The sequence below is a fragment of the Pelodiscus sinensis genome, chromosome 2 (assembly GCF_049634645.1).
Source record: "Pelodiscus sinensis isolate JC-2024 chromosome 2, ASM4963464v1, whole genome shotgun sequence".
NCBI classification, from domain to species: domain Eukaryota; kingdom Metazoa; phylum Chordata; order Testudines; family Trionychidae; genus Pelodiscus; species Pelodiscus sinensis.
In genome coordinates, this window is record NC_134712.1 from 238491300 (window position 1) to 238514332 (window position 23033).

A 23033-nucleotide genomic window follows, 5' to 3' on the forward strand; every position below is an offset into this window, starting at 1 on the left:
CATTTCTTTAACAATCTAGGAGCTAAAAAAAAAGAAGAGAAATTCATAAGTTACTAACATAAGCAATATTGATTTATATTTCTTTTTGCATAAAAGTGCACAAAATGTCCCAAATCTTATGAGTACATTTTTTGCTTATCAAAGGTTTTTTTTCCCATTGTATGTTACTTTTCGATGCTTGGTTAGGATATAATGCTGAAAAGGAAATCAGAAGGAAGATTTACGTAATATTATTTAATAAATTATAATTTCTCAAGTCTTCTGAAAATATGAAACAAACACACACTTGCTTCTCATCATAGCCTCAATCCTGTAATCTTTTTACTTATGAGACTTGGGTTGGTTTCATTGGAGCTTACAATTAAAGCCACTGGTTTGGGCTTTTAACAAGAATACAGCACTTCCAAGAGCTACTGGCAGAAAAATGAGTGATGTTTTCTGTTTGGGTATGTCTACACAGCACCTGAAATTCGAAATAAGACATACAATTTGTGCTGTGCAAATTGCGTAGCTTATTTCAAGTCTGTTTTGAAATAAAGTGCTATAGAATGAGGTTTATAGGGATGGTGAAATAGCACATCCGCTATACTGTATTTCAAAATAGCAGATGTGTTCAAAGACGCTGGGTAGCTATTTCGGGATACCTCTGGTACCCCAAAATAACTTTGCTGTATAGACATACCCATTGAGCTCTGAGTACCCTTGCTCTATGGCTTGTAAACAACCTGTGGAAAGAATGTTTTCAGTCCTAAAAGCAGGACTGTAAAGAGATGTTGATTCTTCAGCTTTCATAGTGTTACCATTATTATATATAGTGAGATGTTTGGTGTTACAAAGGTCAAAGTCATGTTTATAGGTGGAAGGAATAAAGGTATCTACTGTACAGATAGTTGTTGAATCTTAAAAAAAAAAAAAAAGTCCAAAGGATACATATTCTGTTTGTCCTAAAGTGTAAATAGTAGATGTCTGTAGATAACAAAATTCCTGGGGTGAAACAACAGTCATTTTAAAGACTCCTAGTACTCTTTTCTGCACTTGCAAGTGCAAAAATAAAGAGAAATAGCCCCATTAAATACTGCCTTGCGTGACTAAAGATTCTTACAGAGTTTAAGGAATTCAACTCATCCTATGAGTTTTGGGAAATTTAACATTAGTGAACTGAATGACAAGAATTGAGTATCAATGACAGGTATATGTTATATTTAGGAAGCTGTAACAGTTGTTGGTTCCTAAAGCAAAACAAATTCTAGTTTGTTCATTTTTACTAAATGCCAAAGTTATTTTTTAAAACATATTTATCAGGATGAAGAAATGTTCAAGGTTATTTAAAAAGTTATTTTGATTGGTTTTCTTAAAATGTATGTACATAATGGGAACACAGTTCATTAAATTAGTATTTTATTGACACGTTACATATAAAATCTGAAATTCTACTAATTAGAATTCTTCTTGGTGGAGTGTCCCTTTGGGTAGAATAGAATCATAGAATACTAGGACTGGAAAGGACCTCGAGAGGTCATAGAGTTCAGACCCCTGCCCTCATGCCAGGACCCAGTACTATAAACATTTATCTAACGTACTCTTAAATATCTCCAGAGATGAAGATTCCACAACTTCCCTAGGCAATTTATTCCAATGTTTAGCCACCCTGACAGTTAGGAACTTTTTCCTAATGTCCAACCTAAACCTCCCTGCTGCAGTTTAAGCCGATTGCTTCTAGTTCTATCCCCAGAGGCCAAGATGAACAAGTTTTCTCCTTCCTCCTTATGACACCCTTTTAGATATCTGAAAACTGCTATCATGTCCCCCCTCAATCTTCTCTTTTCTAAACTAAACAAACCCAATTCTTTCAGTCTTCCTTCATAGGTCATGTTCTCTAGACTTTTAAACATTCTTGTTACTCTTCTCTGGACTTTCTCCAATTTCTTCACATCTTTCTTGAAATGCGGTGCCCAGAACTGGACACAGTACTCCAACTGAGGCCTAATTGGTGCAGAGTAGAGTGGAAGAATGACTTCTCGTGTTTTGCTCACAACACACCTGTTAATGCATCCTTGAATCACGTTTGCTTTTTTTGCAACAGCGTTACACTGTTGACTCATATTTAGCTTGTGGTCTATTATAACCCCTAGATCCCTTTCTGCCGTACTCCTTCCTAGACAATTGCTTCCCATTCTGTATGTGTGAAACTGATTGTTCCTTCCTAAGTGGAGCATTTTGCATTTGTCCTTATTAAACTTCATCCTGTTTACCTCAGACCATTTCTCCAATTTGTCCAGATAATTTTGAATTATGATCCTATCCTCCAAAGCAATTGCAACCCATCCCAACTTGATATCATCTGCAAACTTAATAAACATACTCTCAATGCTGATATCTAAATCGTTGATGAAGATACTGAATATTTTAAGTCAGTGGCGGATATAGGGCAGGGCGAGCGGGGCAGCCGCCCCGGGCCCCACGGTTCAAGAAGCCCCGCGCATGCGCCTTGGCGCCACCGTTCATGCTCTGTGTCAAAGGGGGGGCCCCGCGAAATTGTGCTGCCTTGGGCTCAGCAAAATCCTCATCTGCCCCTGTTTTAAGTATCTCAGCACCCCTGTGCCTCAAGTTGGAGATTTGTGGTAGCAGTGCCTTTGGCTGCACATATGGGGCAGTCAGCTTACATCATTCTGAGTGGCTATACTGTCCCCTCAGTTCCTTCTCTAACACCTATGACTTTGGTCACAACAACAGCATCCTCAGAAAACTTTTATTGATTCATGTTTTTGTTTTTTTCATTAATTTTTACACTATGGGCTGTGGTCAGGCACAGGGCCTCCTGGCTTCCCCAAAGAGATTCACATTGCTGTTAAGGATCACCCTTTTGAGAGACACAAGCTGTTTGCAGATACCATGGATGCAGCTTTTCATACCCTCAAAGACTCCCAGGCCACGCTCAAAACCTTGTGAATATGAAATGAAAGTTATGTGCATCTTTCAGTTTGGTTAGTCTTCCTTTAGCACTGATATTGGCACCTCAGAAGAAACTATTAACTTTTCTTTCAAAATGAATTGGAACACTATTACAAGGTCTGGTTCTATTATATGTCAGATGGTCTTCCAGCACTTAGGGTATGTCTACACTACAGCACTAATTCGAACTAACTAATTCGAATTAGTGCACCTACACTTAAAAACTAGTTCGAATTAGCGTTTTGCTAATTCGAACTAGCATGTCCACACTGAGTGGACCCTGAACTGAGGTTAAGGCTGGCCGGAAGCAGTGCCGGCAGGGCATCAGATTAGGACTTAGAGTGTGGAGCTGCTGCCTCAGGCTAGCCGAGGGCTGTGCTTAAAGGGACCCGACCCCCATCCCGGACAGACAGTTCCCAGGGGTTCCCCACTTGCAAAGCAGTCCTGCTTGGAGTGCCCTGAGTGCCCACACTCGGCACATCACAGCACTCGGCCATCAGCCCGGCTGCACTTGCCACAGACTGCCATCCGGAGTGGGGGTCAATCAAGGGGCTTCAGGAGAGTTTCCACCCCGAGGAGCCAGCAGAGCCAACCCAGTCCTCCCCATCAGGGGCTCGTACCCCATTCCTCCGTCACCTCCTTCCACTTACCCCTCCCTAGCCCCCCTTCCTGATGTTCAAAATAAAGGACACGTGTGTTCAAAAATAGAAACTCTCTTTATTGAACAAAACTTGGGGAGACTGGGATAAGAAGGTGGGAGAGAGGAAGAGAGAGGATGGGAGAGGGGAGGGCAACTAAAATGATCAGGGGTTTGGAACAGGTCCCATATGAAGAGAGGCTAAAGAGACTGGGACTTCTCAGCTTAGAAAAGAGGAGACTGAGGAGGGATATGATAGAGGTCTATAAAAGCACGAGTGGTGTGGAGAGGGTGCATAAAGAAAAGTTCTTCATTAGTTCCCATAATAGTAGGACTAGAGGACACCAAATGAAATGAATGGGTAGCAGGCTTCAAACTAACAACAGAAAGTTCTTTTTCACAAAGCAAATAGTCAACCTGTGGAACTCCTTGCTGCAGGAGGCTGTGAAGGCTAGAACTAGAACAGAGTTTAAAGAGAAGTGAAATAAAGTCATGGACGTAGGGTCCATGGAGTGCTATTATCCAGGGGGTAGGAATGGTGTCCCTGGCCTCTGTTTGTGGAAGGCTGGAGCTGGATGGCACGAGGCAAATGGCTTGGTCATTGTCTTCGGTCCATCCCCTCCAGGGTATCTAGTGTTGGCCGCTGTCGGCAGACAGGCTACTGGGCTAGATGGACCTTTGGTCTGACCCAGTATGGCCATTGTAAGCTCAGGGCTCAGGGTTGGACGTCTCAGTGGACCACCTTGATTTTCATGCCAACCTGCTCCTGGGTGGCCAGGCTGGCAGCTCTCCTGCCCTAGATGGCCACTTTCCTGTGCCTAGTGTGGAGGTCGTGGATGAGGTCCACGATGTCTGCACTAGACCAGGCAGGCGCCCACCTCTTGCGGAGCTGGGCATGCTCCCAGGAGCCGCCAGCCTGGTCCCGGGAAGAGGCGGAGGGCTGGGTGGTAGCGGGTGGCCGGCTCGAGCTGTGCCAGTTGCAAGGTCTGCTGGCTGGGTGCTGACAGGCTTGCACCTGGCACGGGCACCGTAGCCAGCCCATGCCCCTTTAAGGGCTCCGGGGCCGGGAGGGGGGCAGAAGAGTTTACCTGGTGTTTGCCAGAGTGGCCACCAGGGAAAGCTGGGGAGGGCTAGCCTCCCACTATTTCGAATTAAGTGGCTACACAGGCGTTAGTCCTCGTAGAATGAGGTTTATCTAGTTCGAATTAAGCGCACCGCTAGTTCGAATTAAGTTCGAACTAGCGGTTTGCATGTGTAGCGCCTATCAAAGTTAATTCGAACTAACGTCTGTTAGTTCGAATTAACTTTGTAGTGTAGACATACCCTTAGTGACTTTTGAATTGGGGACTGTAGTAACTGCCATATTTTATACTGTTCATCAGCAATACAGAAAACACTGATACCTGTCAACAGGAAGATGTCAGTATTCAGAGTGACGGTCCAAATGCAGAGTAGGTCTTTTCTATACACATTTAAAATGTCCCCACTGTCAAAATCTGAAATGTTCTTTGTGTCTCAACTTACATCACCATTTATTTAGAAATTAATCATAGCACCTGTCTGTGTTTTTAGTTTAATAACAATAGCTTCCTGGAGGCAAGCTGTCATCTTTCCACCTATCAAAATGCTTAATTGTCTAATTTGTTTCTTTAGCACTGGAAACTATGAGCATTTTTTTTCTCCTGTTTACAGCTTCTGGAAATTAACTGGACAGGACTGACCAATCTTCTGGATGTTCCAGGACTCAAGTAAGCATAATAAAATTCATTTGTGTCTGGTTTGTTTCTTTGTCTCTCTCTCCCAAAAAAAGGGGGGGGGAGGAATTTAAAATATCCTGGTTAGATCTGAAACCAGCTAAATATGTAGATTAAATATCATATGGGTCATTGACACTTAATATTCAATGTAGAGGGCTGTAGAAATTATGTAACAATGAGTATTTAATAATACAAATTATAGATGATAAGGAAGAGTTATATCTATTATACCTGGCTGAAAAATGTATAGCAAAAGAGTTTTCAGTCACTTTGTTCACAGATTTGAGATCCCAAATGCACATGCAATGCTGCTGGGCAGCTAATCCTGGAGGCAGGAATCCAGGAGCTGGAAAATAGAAAATCCATTCTGATTTTCCTGAAACTGAATGTTTCTTGCTTTTCCTTTCCATAAAAAATGGTGATTGAAAATTTTTGCAGAATGCAAAATTCTGTTCCCAAATGAGCTCTTGTGTCTAGTAAGTTACTGCTATTGTTTGTATATATGTGGAGCAGCAATTTGACTTCAAGGGCTTAAAATCTCCTATTCACTTTAATGGGAGCATTTTTAAAAAGTATTTATATGAATTACAGTTACTGATGTTTAAAATAATGATTATTGACATTTAAAATAATCAGTGATTATGATATGCCTGCTTAAAATTCAGTAATATGTTGAGAAAGAAGCTTCTCATAGCAGTTTGTTCCAAAGGTGTTCATGATTATTTTTTCCTCCGTGTACAATACTCAATTTCTTTCCTTTCAAAACTTTCTTGAGATTCTGCATTCTATTAATCAGTGTCCAAGTGAAGTGACAAAGGAATATTGTTTTTTATTTGTAAACCAAAGAAACACTTTGACTTGGGTGTTGTAACTCTTTGTGATGTTATAGAGCAAACTATCCTCACAAAATGAAGATCTGGGAGAAGCGAAAAAGGGCTGTGATATCAGGGCCATGACGCTAACTAGGATAATACCATGAATTCCTTTACATTAAAGTAATTTGTATTTAGACAGGGCTTTAAAATGTTGTAATATTGAGCAAAGGCTAATGAGAGGAATTAGTTTCTCAGACATTTGGGATCAATTAGAAGGCTAGCGGGACAATCTCAAGCCAAAATTAGCAAACTTAAGTTTCATACCTGGAAATAAGATGCTTAAACTCTCAAGTATTACTTGATTCCCAAATTGTTTTGGTAATTTTGGATTAAGGAACCAGAATTAAGGAATGAGATAAAACTTTCAGTACTCAAAATGTATGATTAAAATAGTTCCACTTAAAGATATTATTATATGAATCGCAACTGAACAAATTGAAAAATCTCAGTGGGGTAGCCGAGATTAGGAGAAAACTTTTTGTTATGATATTATGATATATTTTTTGTTAATCTCAACAAGACCACTCATTTTTTACAAATTTAAATTAAGATTTCGTCAATAAATTAGGATAATGGTTGCTTAGTTGATTTTGTTTAGACTCCACTTAAAACTGACTCTTAGAGGAAACAAGTCCTCGTTGTGGAAAAGAAAATTACGTCCTTCTAGAATTCAGCCTTTGAAGAATCTTTTGCTTTTTCAGTTGCTAACTCCAATTAAGATACCAGCAACATTTAGCTCATTAGACTTCAGAGATTCTTATCTCTCTCTATATGTTTGTTTGCTTGAAAAACAAAGATCTAAAATGTAAATAAAACCGTACATTTGCCAAAGTAAAAAACTCAGTAACAGTTACTATAGCAACCTCAACTTGGCCGCACTTCTATATAATGTATGCAGTGAGGTCAAGGTGTGGTTGCTGTGGGAACTAAAACTGAATTGCCTAGTGTTTAGTTTCACCAGTAATATGCTCTATTTGCATTTTTGTTTAAATGATGAGAAATGAATGTTATTTTGAGACTATGCTCAAGTTGTTTATTTTAAGTATAAATATTGTATAATACTTATAATATTGTCCATTCTGCGTTTTCTTGCACTAACTTGAAGTATCTGATAATGGCCAGCATCAGAGGGCTGAATGGATCACTGGTCTGATGCAACTTTGCAATTCTTATGTTCCTATAACAGTGGTTGCCATTAACAAGTCAGTTGTTTGCTAACAGATACCCTAGTTACCAAAGTTATTTCTTAATGAGGTGTAGGAGGAAACTGTGATATTACGGATGTAAATGATATACGGTGACTGACTGCTAATAAATGTCTGATTGAACAGCAATTACTATACATCTGCTTTCTGTAGTATGTTGAAAATATTTTAGTAAATCAGTGGCATTTTCTCTGTAGCAGTGGTATAACATTAAGAAGAAAACATTTCTTTCTTGAAAGAAGGCTTGCTAGCATTCTGGCTTTACTAGACACACACCTTTTTGAAGTGAAAAAATGTAGCTATTCTGGTTTTGTCAGAGTTCAGCTGTCTCAACATAAGATGGTAAATATTTGAGATTAACTGCTAAAACTCCACCCACTATAGTAAACTCTGCAATCACAGACTGCTATTGGTATCTCATTACAGTAAAACTCCAGTGGTCCGGCATCCAATGGTCTGGCACTCCTGATGGTCAGGCACCATCTGGAACCCGGAAGTGCTCCAGGCAGCCGGACAATTGGAGCTGCTCTGTCCTCGGCTTCCCCAATTCAGCTGCTGTTGAAACTGACGAGCGGCTGACTGGGGAAGCCGGGGGCAGAGCTGCTGTGCCCCCAGCTTCCCCAGTCAGCCACTGGTCAGTTTCAGCAGCGGCTGACTTGGGGACGCCTGGAGCAGAGCATCCCAGCTGCTCTGCCTCAGACTTCCCCAAGTCAGCCACTGCTGAAACTGACCAGCAGCTGACTCCAGGAAGCCGGGGCAGAGCACCCCAGCTGCTATGCCTCAGGCTTCTTGGAGTCAGCCGCTGGTCAGTTTCAGCAGCGGCTGACTTGGGGAAGTCTGGGGCAGAGCAGCTGGGGTGCTGCCGGGTTGGTCCCGCAGCGCCGAGGGGCGCATCCCCCCCCCTCCACCTCAGACCCCTCATAGCCCCTCCTTCCGAAAGTCTGGCATATCTGATAATCCGGCACCCCCTGGGTCCTAAAGGTGCCGGATTATCGGAAGTTTACTGTATTATGTTTGAAGGTATCGGGATAGCTGTGATAGATACTATACATATATTTTTGTTAGTATCTAAGGTGCTACAGACCACTCATTCAGTATTATGTATTTATTTTGCTGGTTGTCACTTCAGCTGTAAAACCTATCATTATTGGTTAAAGTGTCTCAAATATCTAGTTTGAAGCTTTTTACCTGTCATATTTTTAAGCTCTCTTTGATTGGGGTCCGTATACATACTAAAAATATTTCCTTAGGAGCTTAGATATACAAAGCTATCAGCTGAGTATTTGGGTAAGAAAGATTTGACACTACCTGTTTCATTGACTACCTTTAGGGCAAGGGTGGGCAAGATATGGCCAGAGGCCTGGGTCCAGCCCCCTAAGCCTTTCAATCCGGTCCATGGCACACGCCACTGAACCCACAGGCAGAGAGCAGACTCAGGGCTCAGAGTGGCAAGCTGATTAATCTGCTTCTCTGTGCTGGGGGAAGTGGGGGAACTTTGCACACTGCAAACCCTCTCTTTCACCCAAACTCCCCTTCAGACCTCATACCTTCTCCTGCACCCCAATTCCCTACTTCATGTTCCTTTCTGCACCCAACCTCAACCCCAGACCCCAGACCCTCTCCATAAAAAAGTGTGACCCTTGACCACTTACCAAAATCTTGCAGTGTCCTCCCACTAAAAATCCCCTCCCCCCTACTCCCGTCTAGAGCTTGGTGGAGTTTCAGGGAAGATTTGAACGGATTGCCTTCTGACAACTACATACTTGTTTCAGCTAACATGCTTGTTCAAAGATGCATGGGGATCAGAAAGAGGAAGTCATAAAGCAAATTTGTAGCATTCAAGTTAAGTGCCTATTTTAGTTACTCAGTGATCAAACTACAGTTAATATAGGATTCTGTTATCAACCTCTGTTTTCAGAGGTTTATCTGTTATTAGCAAGTACTCTCCTCATAAAAAGGCTTTCATATGCAGCTTACTGCTTCAATGCAGAAGTCCCATTATACTTATTTCTTTACATTAAATATGTTGGTTTACTTCCTATAAACATTTTTAACTTTCTGTTTAATTCAAAACTGGTTTAATCTGTTTTAAACAAAACAAAAAAAAAAACCCAAAAATATCAAAAGCAAAGACAACATGAAAATAAGTTTAAAAATCCAAGAATTGTAGTGCATAGGCACTATTTTCTCTCTCCAGATAAAATAAATCTTTCTGACAATACAACTTGGATTTGAATGTGCAGCAAAAACTGTGCAGTTCTGAGACAGATGTGGTGTGTTTCATACTAGTAAAGGATGGATACATCATGAAAGTTGGCCAGGACAATGTAAGATAATGGTGATCAAACTGATCACTGTAGTATTTGTGCTCCAGAGAGAGGTAGGCAAGTGCTGTTTTTTAATAGCAGCATGCATATTTTAGTAGATACCCAATTTAGGGCACACAATATGTCTTTCGGTTAAGGCTTTGTGAACACTTCAGAATAGTCCCAATTCTGGCCGGTATGTGTACTGACAAGGGGAATCAAGAATTCACTCAATCAGTTAACTGTCAGTGCAAATGCTGGCTTCCCCCTGTCTACACTTAGCAGCCAGAACTTATTCTATTACACAGTTGCAGAATCAGAGTTTTGCCTGACTTCAGGAAGGGCCTCAAATAAATTTTCTATATTGCAGGTGCTATCGTGAATAATATTTGCTGCTATTTATTACCTTAACTGTCTACATTGAAATTTCAAAATAGCACCTTTGAAATATGTGGCATCATTAGCAAAATCAAGTATATAGTTCACCACTGGCACAATTCTACCAGCTGTAGCAATAGTTGAATTTGTGGTTTGGAGCGGGCTAAGGTATATCTTTTGTTATCAGACAGTGGTTACAAACTCTAACCTTCCCTATGATGCTCCTGCCATTCACACTGTATCAGTCATGAATTATGTGGCCAGTTTTCACAAGTGTAGACAAAACAACCAGACAATGATCTTTCTCTAAAAAAATATGCTAATGTTGTTTCAGAGCTCAGTTTAGATCCTGTCTTAATATTTTCTCACTGGCATTGCTTCAGAGAAATGTGATTTTGTTAATTCCTAGCCAGTATGATTTTAGATCTTAGTATGATAGTTCTAGTTCTGTTTGCTGAAGGTTATGCTGTAGACTGTATTTCACTGTCAGAGTGCCCACTTTTTTCTTTGCACTTTTTTAAAATTTAAATCCTCCCAATTTCTTTGAGTGCATGCAAAAATTAGCTTGTTTTATAACAATACAACACAGCCTAACTTTCCAAACTGGAGCTGAATGATAATCGCATTTACAAACTAAAATATGTAACAGTTAACATCTGCTTCATCAATATATAATGGAGGTAACAGACTTTACACTTTTTTCAGTGGCCTTTTCTCTGGATCTTGCTGGTGAAAGGCCTAGATTAATTACACTTATTCAGGGAAAAACAGAATGTACAACATAAAGTATTTTAGACCTTTCTACTGTTTTATATCTGCTGCTTCCACCTGGTGGCTATTTGAGATGTAAATATTGTGGAGATGGGGTTACAATACAGACAAATTAGAAGAAAAAAATCTATACAATTTCCTCAGAAGAAAATGTATCCTATAGCCAAAAAAATTGGCATGTGCACATGCAGCTTAATTGGTGAACAATATAAAGGGCAAAATGTTGATTGTTACTATGCAATAAACCTCTCCCGCCCATACCTGTATCCTATATGCTCTGCACAAAAAATGCAGACTTGTTATTTTTTTTCTGTAAGATGTAAAGCTTACTCCCTTCTCTGGCGGGGTTTCGGGATACTGAAGGTATCCTGAAAAAACTCTGCCACGTCCAGGGAATGCGTTTTCTCTTCCGCTTTTTTTTTTTTTTTTTTTTTTTTGGAAGAGCAGACGCGCTGTTTCGGAAGCCCTGTCTTCCTCGTTCCATGAGGAAGAAGGGATCTTCTGAAAGAGGATTTTTTCCCAAAATTTGGCCCAGTGTAGATGGGCCAAATTTTGGAAAAGCCTTTTTTTTTTTTTTTTTTTTTTTTTTTTTTAAGGGAGGGCAGAAAAAGGTACACAAAATGTGGAGCGCATTCTACCTTTTTCTGCAAAAACATTGTAGTCTAGACATAGCCTCACTGAGGATTTTGCCCTTATATATGAAAACTTCAAGAAGGGCCCAAAATCTGTTGGCTTAAAATAGTCTTACTATAGCATTTTTGCTTATTGTCCTGCAGTATTTTAAGAATAATTCTAGATCGGCTAAGAACTATTGTGAAGGGGATTGCAAGTGCTCATGATCAACTATAGTATATTAATGTCTCATGGATATGTTCTTAAACTCTTGTGTCTTGTTAAGTAACTGATTTTTTTTTCAACAGTCATTTATCCGATACCATAATGTTGGATATAATATCCAACTACTTGGTACTTCCAAATCGAGTCACAGTCCCTCTTGTGAGTGAAGTACAGATTGCCCAATTGCGGTTCCCTATACCAAAAGTAAGAACTTTTGTATTATAAAGTAAATTGGCATTTATATATCAATTGAGTATGTTATTAATGTTTTTCAAGGTGTGTGTGTGTGTGTGTGTGTGTGTGTGTGTGTGTGTGTGTGTGTGTGTGTGTGTGTATAAAATCATACTATGGTTGCTTCTGTGCACAACAGTACAGTTTACTCTGAATGCAGTTATATTGTTTATATTGAGGTACCATTTGTACATAGTAGATAAAGAGTTTCTAAATGATATCTGTAAAAATGACCCCAAATTCATTGCCATCTGCATTGTTAGCAGTGGGGAACCAGAGTATGGTTCGATTTATTTTTTTTAAACTAAATACCAACATGGGTATTTTCATTTTAAAAAAAACCATTTAATTTTAAATGATCAATTACACAGTGTTGCTGGAAGTCGCACTTACTTCACTTGACAGCTGAATTTTCTTGGTGTCACTGCTGTGTATCTTATTTTCAAAGTAAGGCGTTATCTTTCCAGTAGGTAGGGACCCACCTTATTTGTGGATCTTCCAATTCCCCCGCAGATGCCCTGGCAGACTGACATCACTATTCAAAAAGTCATGTTGCATCCATGTGTGTCTATTTATGGGCTGGTGTGGTGCTGAATAGCCACCCTGCCTCAATTTTCCCCAACAGGTTGCCAATAAGTTTAGAATGGCTTTAATGATTCTAACAGGCACTCTCGGATCTGAGTTAATTTATTAATGGAAAGTTCAACATGGATACAAGAAAGACCTTCACCCAGGCTTCTTAGCAGGAAAGCATGTTCTATCTGAGTCCTATGTCTAGATCTTTTACTGGGGAGTCACTCTCGATGCTGATTCCTTCCTAGGAACTAGAGCTTTCCAGCTGTGACTTCAACTCTTCTCCAGGAAGCACACAGCTCTTCCCAGACTGACCTCCCGCAGCTCTCTGGGATAGAGCGGTAGCAAAAGCAAAATTTGCAATCTCCCTCCCCATCCCGGCCGCTGCTACCGTGTGGCGACGCCGTGAACCTGGCGCAAGGCTGAGCCCAATCCCAGGGAGTGGGGAGAGCTTGTACTGCATTTTACCCCACCCCGCTCCAGTTCGGGGCCGGGCCCCGCATGTACTAACCCTCCGGCAGAGGTGGAAGAGGGTCAGGCTGGGGGCAGAGAGGTGGGGAAGAGGCTCCCGCCAGCAACAGCAGGCAGAGAAGGAGCAGGTGAGCAGAGGGATGACGGGGGGAGTGGAGGGGAACTAAATTGGCACCCCACTAGCGTGGCACCCGGCGGCAACTCCCCCCACACCTGCCCTCCTCACTATACCACTGTAAATAATCCACCTCTTAGAATATTTATTGTTTAATGAATTACTTATTTTACTAACTACTGACAAATATAAATTATTTGTTGTTTACATTCTGTTAAATCATTTTTTCTCTTTAATTTTTTCATATCCTTTCTCATTAGGTTAATGTTTTTACATAAAAATGTCAAATTCTTAAAATATGTAAATTATATAAAACACGAGAAATAAATGTTATACAACCTAAATATGAATTTCATCACTAGATTTCAATCGAGCATTTAAAACCACTGTTATAGCAAATGAGTAATTCGTTGTTTTAATGAATAAAGATAAAGAAGATTGAGTGTACCAAATTTATTGTAAGCAATCTGTAATGCTTCCTAACTGCCTAATTACTTACCTAGTTAACCTAATTGTTTTCCAAAGTATCGCACAGCGATAAACTACATGAGAGTTATTAATGTAAGAGATGAACTTACCTGTTAAAATAACACCCAGAAAAACTTGTAAATAAAACTAACACACAAGACAGGAATCACCCTCACTTTCTTGAAGGCACTTGAAGCAATAAGTAGCCTAAAGCTGAGGATACACAGCAAGCATGGCTTTCTGTCTGCCACTAGGACTTCTCCCTTCAGGTTGCCATGAGATTCTATCCTTAAGTAAAGGGGAGAGGTCACTCTAAGCTGCTTTTCCAAATTTCACACAAGCCATTCAACTGAAGCCATAGATATCAAGATTCAAGGCTAGACTGCCAAGCCAGGTGTTCACAATCACAACATCCAAACGTGTAAGACTTTTAGTTGAGAAAGCCGTGTTAATCTCAAGTCTCTGCTATGACTGGGAGATGTGGGTGACCTATAGAAAATACCAGCATTCACAACCAAACATGGGGTGATCTATCACTTCAGTAATGCCAACTCCTTTAGAATTGAGGCTCTGATTATCCAGCACCAGCTGAGGTAGAGCGGGCACTGTGTGCACATGTCTGATATATTTTTACCAAAACTCCTGCCTGCCCAACTCACCAAAGGAGAAAGGAAACAGGGAGGCCAACAGGAATGGTACAGAGCAGTGTTGCTCAACCTTTTTTTAAAAGCTTCAGAGGGGTAGCTGAGTTAGTCTGTAACAGGAAAAACTTAAAAAACAACAAATAGTCTAGTAGCACTTTAAAAACTATCAAAACATGTAGATAGTTTTGAAAAATAGAAGTGGGTTTTGCCCACAAAAGCTCATGATACTATCTACATGTTTTGTTAGTTTTTAAAGTGCTACTAGACTATTGTTTAAGTTTTTCCTTTTGTTATAAAGTACCTTTTAAAAAAATAAGTACCCCAATGCAGCCACCCCTCCATCAGAGCCAGGCACCCCAGCCACTCCATCCCAATGCAACCATTCCTCCCCCAGAGTCAGGCACCCCCAGCACTCCCATCCCAATGCTCCCACCCTTCTCCCATAGCCAAGCACCCCCAGCACCTCCCCCCCCAACCAAATTCCCCTTCCACAGAGCCAGGAACCAGAGGTACGGAACAGGTAAGGTAATCCTGCCTTTAAAGTGGCCACTCCTGCCACCCAGCCTGGTCGCCTCGGATCGCAGTGTGTACAAGGAGGCAGCACGTTTCCCGGCTCCTGGCTCGCTGCTCTGTGTCATGTGGGTCTGTGTGACATGCGCTCCAGTCACACCCCCGCCCAGTGCCCCAGGGGCAGCTGTTTCCCCCTGCTTCCCCTCGCTACGCCTCTGCTCTGGGAGGAGGTTTCTCCCCAAAGTTCCTTTCCCTGGTATTCCTTCTGCTCTCTTCCCTGGGACCTTTCCTCCTCACAAGTTGCCTTTCTCTGGAAACACTCACCCTAACTGAGCTTTGGTAGTTTTTTATCAAGTCCTAGCATTTGTGTGCCATTTAGTTACCAGTCAGTCATCTTGATGGTCAATTACTTACAGGTGGACTGAGATGAACTGATTCTTCTTAGAGATACCAATCACAAATAGGTTTAGCCATCCCTTCCCCATAAAGGGGCCAGCAATTGTGTCACACCTGTGTTTGCAAAAAGTGCCATTAGCATTTTAATTACCTTGATTCATCAAACCTCAACTGAAGGAAATTAGACTCTCTTATTAAATCTTAGTATATACGTATTTTAGAAAAGTGAATTTGTCTGTCTATCTATGAGTCTGTTCGAGAATTCCTCCTTGCAGCTTTCTCTTATCGTATTTTAAAGCAAGATCAGGGTTTGGTTGTGTCAGGAAAATGGGATATGTATGGAATTTGATTGTTTCTCATAAAGTGGAGGGGTCTGGCAGCAGGATAGACAGTGATAACTATGACTCCATTGGGCATTAAGGGCGGGGCGGGCTGGAGAAAGAGACATCTATCTACCATATATTTCAGCAAGTTTGTTTGTTCATGAGTCTGTCTGTGTGTGTCCATCCCCCAAACAGGGGACATGCACCCTTCTCCCAGCTGTGCCTGCTTGGGCTGCAGCAGCCGTGGTCTGGTGTTTCTCACTTGGTCCCAAGCTGCTGTGGTGTGAGAGGGCAGGAGTTGTCCTCTTTCTCCAAAGCAGCCGCATACTGGACCCTTCATCCCCAGCTCCTCCCCCAGAACAATGATTTAAATGAAGAAAAACAAAACTTATTTGAATTAAGTGCCTGAGCAACGCTGGGTAAATCTTCTAATGTATTAATATAAAAATGTTTGTAAAGATAAACTAGTAGTATTCCACATTAAGCACAGATATAGTCTCAAATAGTAGTGAGATGTTTTAAAAGAATTTACAGAAAATGCTTTTGAGACTATAAATGGCATGCATATTTCTAGATCACTAAGTAAACTCTTGTTCATTTTTTCAGGGTGTTCTAAGGATACACTTTCTTGAAGCTCAGGATTTGGAAGCGAAAGATACTTACCTAAAGGGAATTGTCAAGGGAAAGTCAGACCCTTATGGAATCATTCGTGTTGGCAACCAAATCTTCCAAAGCAAGGTCATCAAAGAAAATCTCAATCCGAAGTGGAATGAAGTGTATGAGGTACAGTCTGCCAGAGTCTGCGCTGCACAGTTTAAAATAGTTTCCATATGAGAGTCACTTTGTTTTGGTCAGTGGACAAAATTATGGCAATTTCTCAGATTAACTTCTGGGAGTGTCTCCTGCTAAAATCCCAGTTATTGATACATAAGTGGCCTATTGCAGGGGTTCTCAAAATTCATTGCATTGTAAACCCCCTTCTGACAATAAAAATTACTACACAACCTCAGGAGGGTGGACCAAAACCTGAACCCGCCCAAGCCATACCCCCGAGATGGGGCAAAACCCAAACCCCAGTGGATGAAAACTGAAGCCAAGGACTTTCATCCCAGGCAGGGAGCCTGTAACCTAAGTCTCGACACCCAGTACTGAATCCCTTAGGCTTCAGCTTTGGCCCTAGGCTCCAGCAAATCTAAGCCAGCCCTGAGAACTCAATAAAATGGGGTTATGACCCACTTTGGGGTCCTGACCCACAGTTGAAGAACCACTAGTCTATTGATTAAAAGTGCAGATCTCTTTAATTAAGGGTTAGTCCCAATATTTCTGATAACATTTCTAGGCACACTATAAAAGCATTAATATATTTGGCATGAATGTCAGACTGAGCTAGATCCATTCTATTTCTTTAAGGGAAGATCTGACATTAAATTTTATCATAATCACACACAAATTATGAGATTTTTATCATAGTCAATTGAAAAATAGAATATTAAACCAAACTACATATTAAGCCATGCCACCACATATATTTCCACCTATAGGGACACACGCTAATAAACATAAGTGAGTGTTTCTAAAGCCAGGAGGTACTGTGTTAATACTAAAAATTCATCCTAGCACTGTTACTTCTAGAATAATTCTTCTGATACATTATAATACATCAATTTTTCAGCATTTGTTTGCTAAAATCACTTAAAATAGTTGACTCTCTCCCCAAATTCAGATTAAAAATTTATGATTGCATTTGCTTTGTGCAGAGACAAATGCAGAGCAGTGCAGTGATTCATAGTGTTTCACTGTTGTTTTGCTATAGTAATACTGACTAGGTTAGGTAATCTCACCATTAATAATCTCGTCTTTCTACCAATACTGATATTCTCCTAGGCTTTAGTGTATGAACATCCAGGACAGGAGCTGGAGATCGAGCTCTTTGATGAAGATCCAGACAAAGATGACTTTCTGGGAAGGTAAATACCAAAGGGAGATTGGCTGTTGAATATGATCAAAGAAATGAAATGTTCTGAAGTACTCAGTTGGAATTTCTTACATATATTGAGGGTTGGAGGGAAAAAAAGGAAATATAAAATTGAATCTTAAAAAACTGTAAATAAGTAAACAGAAGAATTCCATAATTTCCTAGCTATGTATTCTGAAGTCCCAAGCATGTATGTGGCTACTGGCAAATTTTCTATAGATAAAATTGACCTCTATTTGCATATGAAAACACTTCAAAAGAAATGAATTAATTCTTAGCAGTGTAATATTTTGTAGAAGTTTATTATGATACACATTTTTTCTCCTCCTATTTAAACTTCAACAATTTGTTGAAATAAAAACATTTACAGAAAAGTTATTGTTTTAAAATAGTGTAATGGAAAATGTCACACCATGCAGTTTGCAAAATATTCTTTCTAACTCTGGACTGAAATAATGAAATGCTTTATGAATATCTTCATATGAAAAACAGTATAGTTGTGCATCATTTTTCCTTGTAAGCAGAGTTTGGAAATGCACCTTGACACTTGTCCAAGGACTAACCCTGATAGACTGTGTAAAAATACTTGAACTAAAGCATCTTCCCCAACACCATCCTTATTCCCTGCACCTCGCTTCTCCCAAACCACATTTTTGCTCCACAATTGATTCCATGCCTCCTCCTTCAAATAATTCTGTCATCTTACCTCTTACAGCTGCCTCTGCTGGTCTCTTCTGTGTACAGGATTTCCTTGCCTTTTTCCCCAGCTCCTTCACTACAATTGAGCCAACACTCCTTACACTTTCAAAGAAGAAACTGCTCAAAGACTTCTCTGCTCCTTGCTTTTTCCATGTCATTGTAAAAAAAAGCAGCAGTTCGTTCATACTGTACCCTTCTCATCCCCTCTGATTTTGTTCCAGCCATTGGGCTCCTTTACTTCCCTTTCCCCTGTTAAAAAGGAGAAGTCTGCTATTTTTTTCCCAGCTACTTTCTTAAGAAGGAACCTGCTGTACACAGGAGTTGTCACCTGCTTTGCCTCAAGACCCCATTGCCACTCTGCCCCTTTCCCTTCAGCTCCTTTACCTTTTGCTTCCATTCAGCCACTTCCCCCAAGTGCCTCCCACCCACTGATTGGCTGGTAGCTGCTTTTCTGTGTGTGCTCCAACCTGGGAATACTCAGTCAGCACCTATGTTGCTGCAAAATTACACTCACAGGGATATATGGATTTTTAAGTCCTTTGCTAGGCTTTGTGATTCCCCTCTAAAGTGTTGTTGTTCTTCTAGTCTAATGATAGATCTAACTGAAGTTGAGAAGGAGCGTCTCCTAGACGAGGTAAGTCTGTCACTGTTGATAGGAAAACTCTTTCCGTGTACTCACTTGTTTGCCCTTTTTTTTGTTGTTTTTTTTCTTCCATGGTCCTTTTTTTCTTCCATGGTCCTGCATTCCTTACAGATGAATGAACTTTAATGGCTTGCATAGTCCTATGGATTGTAATTGTTAAAAACTTCATTGGAATTATTCACATAAGTCTGGATCAGTGAAGGTTGCAGGAAGGAGCCCTTCACTTGTATCGCACTATGCACCAAGGCTGCCAGGATATACAGGCAGGGATTAAACATCAAAAGAACTGATATATCTTTGGTGATTTTTGTCTTTGTAAAAAAGCAAAAGTTCAGTAAAATAGCTCTTTCTTTTGCCTAGATGAAGTACTATTAGACCTGTCAAACTAATTAAAGTACCACCTGTTGTAGGGTTTTGATAATGGAGTGGAACTTTGTTTCATACATCAGCCTTATGGATGTACAGTAACATATTGATAATTCCTAGATAACTTTTAATTTTTATGAAGAGTTATCTCAGTGTCTTAGAGCACTTAATCTTTAGCATTTAGGGATAGCTCAGTGGTTTGAGCATTGGCCTGCTAAACCTCGGGTTATGAGTTCAATCTTTGCGGAGGCCATTTAGGGTATGTTTACACTACAAAGTTAATTCGAACTAACAGACGTTAGTTCGAATTAACTTTGATAGGCGCTACACTAGCGCTCCGCTAGTTCGAACTTAATTCGAACTAGCGGAGTGCTTAGTTCGAACTAGGTAAACCTCATTCTACGAGGACTAAGCCTAGTTCAAACTTACAAGTTCGAATTAAGGGGTGTGTAGCCCCTTAATTCGAACTAGTGGGAGGCTAGCCCTCCCCAGCTTTCCCTGGTGGCCACTCTGGCCAACCCCAGGGAAACTCTATTGCCCCCCTCCCGGCCCCGGAGCCCTTAAAGGGGCACGGGCTGGCTACGGTGCCCGTGCCAGGTGCAAGCCTGCCAGCACCCAGCCAGCAGACCCTGCAACTGGCACGGCTCGAGCCAGCCACCCGATGCCCCCCAGCCCTCTCCCTCTTCCCGGGACCAGGCTGGCGGCTCCCGGGAGCTAGCCCGGGACCACAAGAAGCGGGCACCCGCCTGGTCTAGTGCGGACATCGTGGACCTCGTCCACAACCTCCGCACTAGGCACAGGAAAGTGGCCGTCTAGGGCAGGAGAGCTGCCAGCCTGGCCACCCAGGAGCAGGTTGGCATGAAAATCAAGGTGGTCCACTGAGACCCCCGGCCCTGAGCCCTGAGCTTACAATGGCCGTCCTGGGTCAGACCAAAGGTCCATCTAGCCCAGTAGCCTGTCTGCTGACAGCGGCCAACCCTAGGGACCCTGGAGGGTATGGACCGAAGACAGTGACCAAGCCATTTGTCTCGTGCCATTCCTCTCCAGCCTTCCACAAACTTTGGTCAAGGACACCACTTCTACCCCCTGGCTAATAGCACTCCATGGACCCAACCTCCATGACTTGATCTCACTTCTCTTTAAACTCTGTTCTAGTTCTAGCCTTCACAGCCTCCTGCAGCAAGGAGTTCCACAGGTTGACTCTTTGCTTTGTGAAGAACAACTTTCTGTTACTAGTTTGAAGCCTGCTACCCATTCCTTTCCTTTGGTGTCCTCTAGTCCTTCTATTATGGGAACTAATGAAGAACTTTTCTTGATGCACCCTCTCCACCCGACTCATGCTTTTATAGACCTCTATCCTATCCCCTCTCAGTCTCCTCTTTTCTAAACTGAAAAGTCCCAGTCTCTTTAGCCTCTCTTCATATGTGACCTCTTCCAAACCTCTGATCATTTTAGTTGCCCTCCCCTCTCCCACCCTCTCTCTTCCCCTCTCCCACCTCCTTTTCCCAGTCTCCCCCAGTTTTGTTCAATAAAGAGAGATTCTATTTTTGACCACACGTTTTCTTTATTTTGTACATCAGGAAGGTGGGCTAGGGAAGGGTAAGTGGAAGGAGGTGAGGGAGGAATGGGGTACGAGCCCCTGATGGGGAGGACTGGGCTGGCTCTGCGGGCTTCTGGGGGTGGAAGCTCTCCTGCAGCCCCCCCAATTTCCCTCTCTCCCCAGATGGCAGCCTGCGGCAAGTGCAGCTGGGCTGATGGCCGAGTGCTGTGATGTGCCCAGTGTGGGCACTCGGGGCACTTCAAGCCAGGACTGGTTTGCAAGCGGGGCACCCCTGAGAACTGTCTGTCCAGGGTGGGGGTCGGGTCCCTTTAAGCACAGCCCTCGGCTAGCCTGAGGCAGCAGCTCCACGCTCTAAGTCCTCATCTGATGCCCTTCCAGCACTGCTTCCAGCCAGCCTTAACCCCGGTTCAGGGTCCACTTAATGTGGACATGCTAGTTCGAATTAGCAAAACGCTAATTCGAACTAGTTTTTTAGTCTGGATGCGTTAGTTCGAATTAGCTTAGTTCGAATTAACTAATTCGAGCTAAATTAGTTCGAATTAGCGCTGTAGTGTAGACATACCCTTAGGGATTTGGGGCTAAAATTTGTCAGGGATGGTACTTGGTCCTGCTATGAAGGCAGGGGATTGGACTCGATGACCCTTCCAGTTCTAGGAGATAGGCAATCTCCATTATAAAAAAAAAAGAAGCTGGGCCTGCAGGACCAGCCAGTTTGTTATGATTCTGAGCAGTTGTATTATAGCTGAGTCATTTATGTAATGGAACAAAGTTAATTAGCTAATTGTAAATATAGCTATTTATTTAATGGTGGGCTCTTAGCTATTTACTATCATTTTGCGTCATTTGCTTTGTTTTCAGTGGTTCACATTGGATGAAGTCTCCAAAGGAAAATTGCATTTAAAACTGGAATGGCTCACATTGATGCCAACTGCTGAAAATCTTGACAAGGTATTAAAGTATAAAGCAAGATCCTTTATCCTAATCAAACATTATCTTCTTTCTTTGTTAAAAGTTTTAATGGGCTATGAAATAAGATTGGGAAAACTTTAGAACCTTTCAGGCCAGTCATATGTGTCTGTGTTCCAAGCTACATCTGTGACATCTAGCAGCATTATTAAAGGTCATGGGACAATCATTAAAGAAAAACAATGGTTTTGTGGCATTTAGTTGCCTTGTAGCACCAGACAACTAAGTAAGAGCATATTTTTAAAATCATGTATGATGACTCCACCAGTATCCCTGTATATAATATGTAAGTACATTTATCAATTTTGAGTGTTCAGCATCCTGAATAGTAGACCCAATGAAAATTCTTAATGGATACAATACCTATGTTTAATGGTGCTCAGTTCCTACGTTATGTAGCATGTGGGCCTTGCTTGGTTAATAAAGAGCGTAACTTGAAAGCAAAATCTTCAGATCTGTTATATTTCCCAAGAGGGAACTATTGCACTGTTTCACATAACCACCTATGGGTATGTTTAATATAGTATTTGCAAGCCTTAATAAATTATTATATTCACTTAGAGTTAATGAGTCTCTTTGTTTCTCTATTTTTCCCTGTCTGTATGTAATTATTAAAGAAACACTATCAATCTGTTCAGATAAATAAACTGTTACATTTTTTCCTGGAAAACAATGATAGACTGTCCTTTATGTAACCTTTATTAATTCATCATTGGTGACCAGAAAAGAGCAGAAATTCATGACATGCTAAAAGTAAAACAAAAAGTTCGAGCCGTGACTACTTTCTACTAAGGATATTAGCAAGTAGTCATCTACCCAATAAGCATAAACTTATTGGGCAGTCGACTGGAGTAGTGACTACTCACTTCCCCATGCCCCCTTGCTTCTGCTATGATAGGCAGCAAGGCGGGAGACAGGAGCTGGTGCTGCGGGAGACAGACTTAAAAGCCATTCCTCCCTCTCTCCCCCTCCCCCTGGTACCATCTCCATGGTGCCCCTCCTCCCTCCAGTGACTGCCGTGAACAGGGATTGCTAGGTATTCCAGGATGCTGTGGCTCTACATTTTAAATGTAGTAATAGCTTGGCAGCTTACAGTTGGCTCCCGGAGCCAGCATGAGCTGGGTCTGCTCAGTCCTGGCTTGAGCCAGCTCCTGGAGCTACCCCCACTGTGGTTCTGCAGTCCTTATTGACTAATTGTGTATTCAATACAAATTGTATTGACAACACTATTAGCCAGATAACCGCAATTTAACATCCTTACTTTCTACAAAGAATTATTACAACAAATATTATTGAAAAATATTTAGATTCTAGCCAAGCTTGGCATTGATGCTGGTGCTCGGATTAATATAAAATGTCTTTCATTACTGCATC

At 41.4% G+C, this 23033-nt stretch overlaps 1 protein-coding gene across 6 annotated transcripts in view; it reads left to right on the forward strand.

Annotated features, from left to right (window-relative positions):
- ESYT2 (extended synaptotagmin 2) overlaps positions 1-23033 on the forward strand; it is a 181806-nt gene that overhangs the window by 115792 nt on the left and 42981 nt on the right. For all 6 annotated transcript variants that reach the window (XM_075922738.1, XM_075922735.1, XM_075922736.1 and 3 more), the window contains exons 7-12: positions 5282-5337; positions 11802-11922; positions 16056-16232; positions 17334-17416; positions 18709-18757; positions 21552-21641. In XM_075922738.1, coding sequence (XP_075778853.1) covers positions 5282-5337; positions 11802-11922; positions 16056-16232; positions 17334-17416; positions 18709-18757; positions 21552-21641 — 576 coding nt within the window. The remainder of the gene's footprint in view (positions 1-5281; positions 5338-11801; positions 11923-16055; positions 16233-17333; positions 17417-18708; positions 18758-21551; positions 21642-23033) is intronic.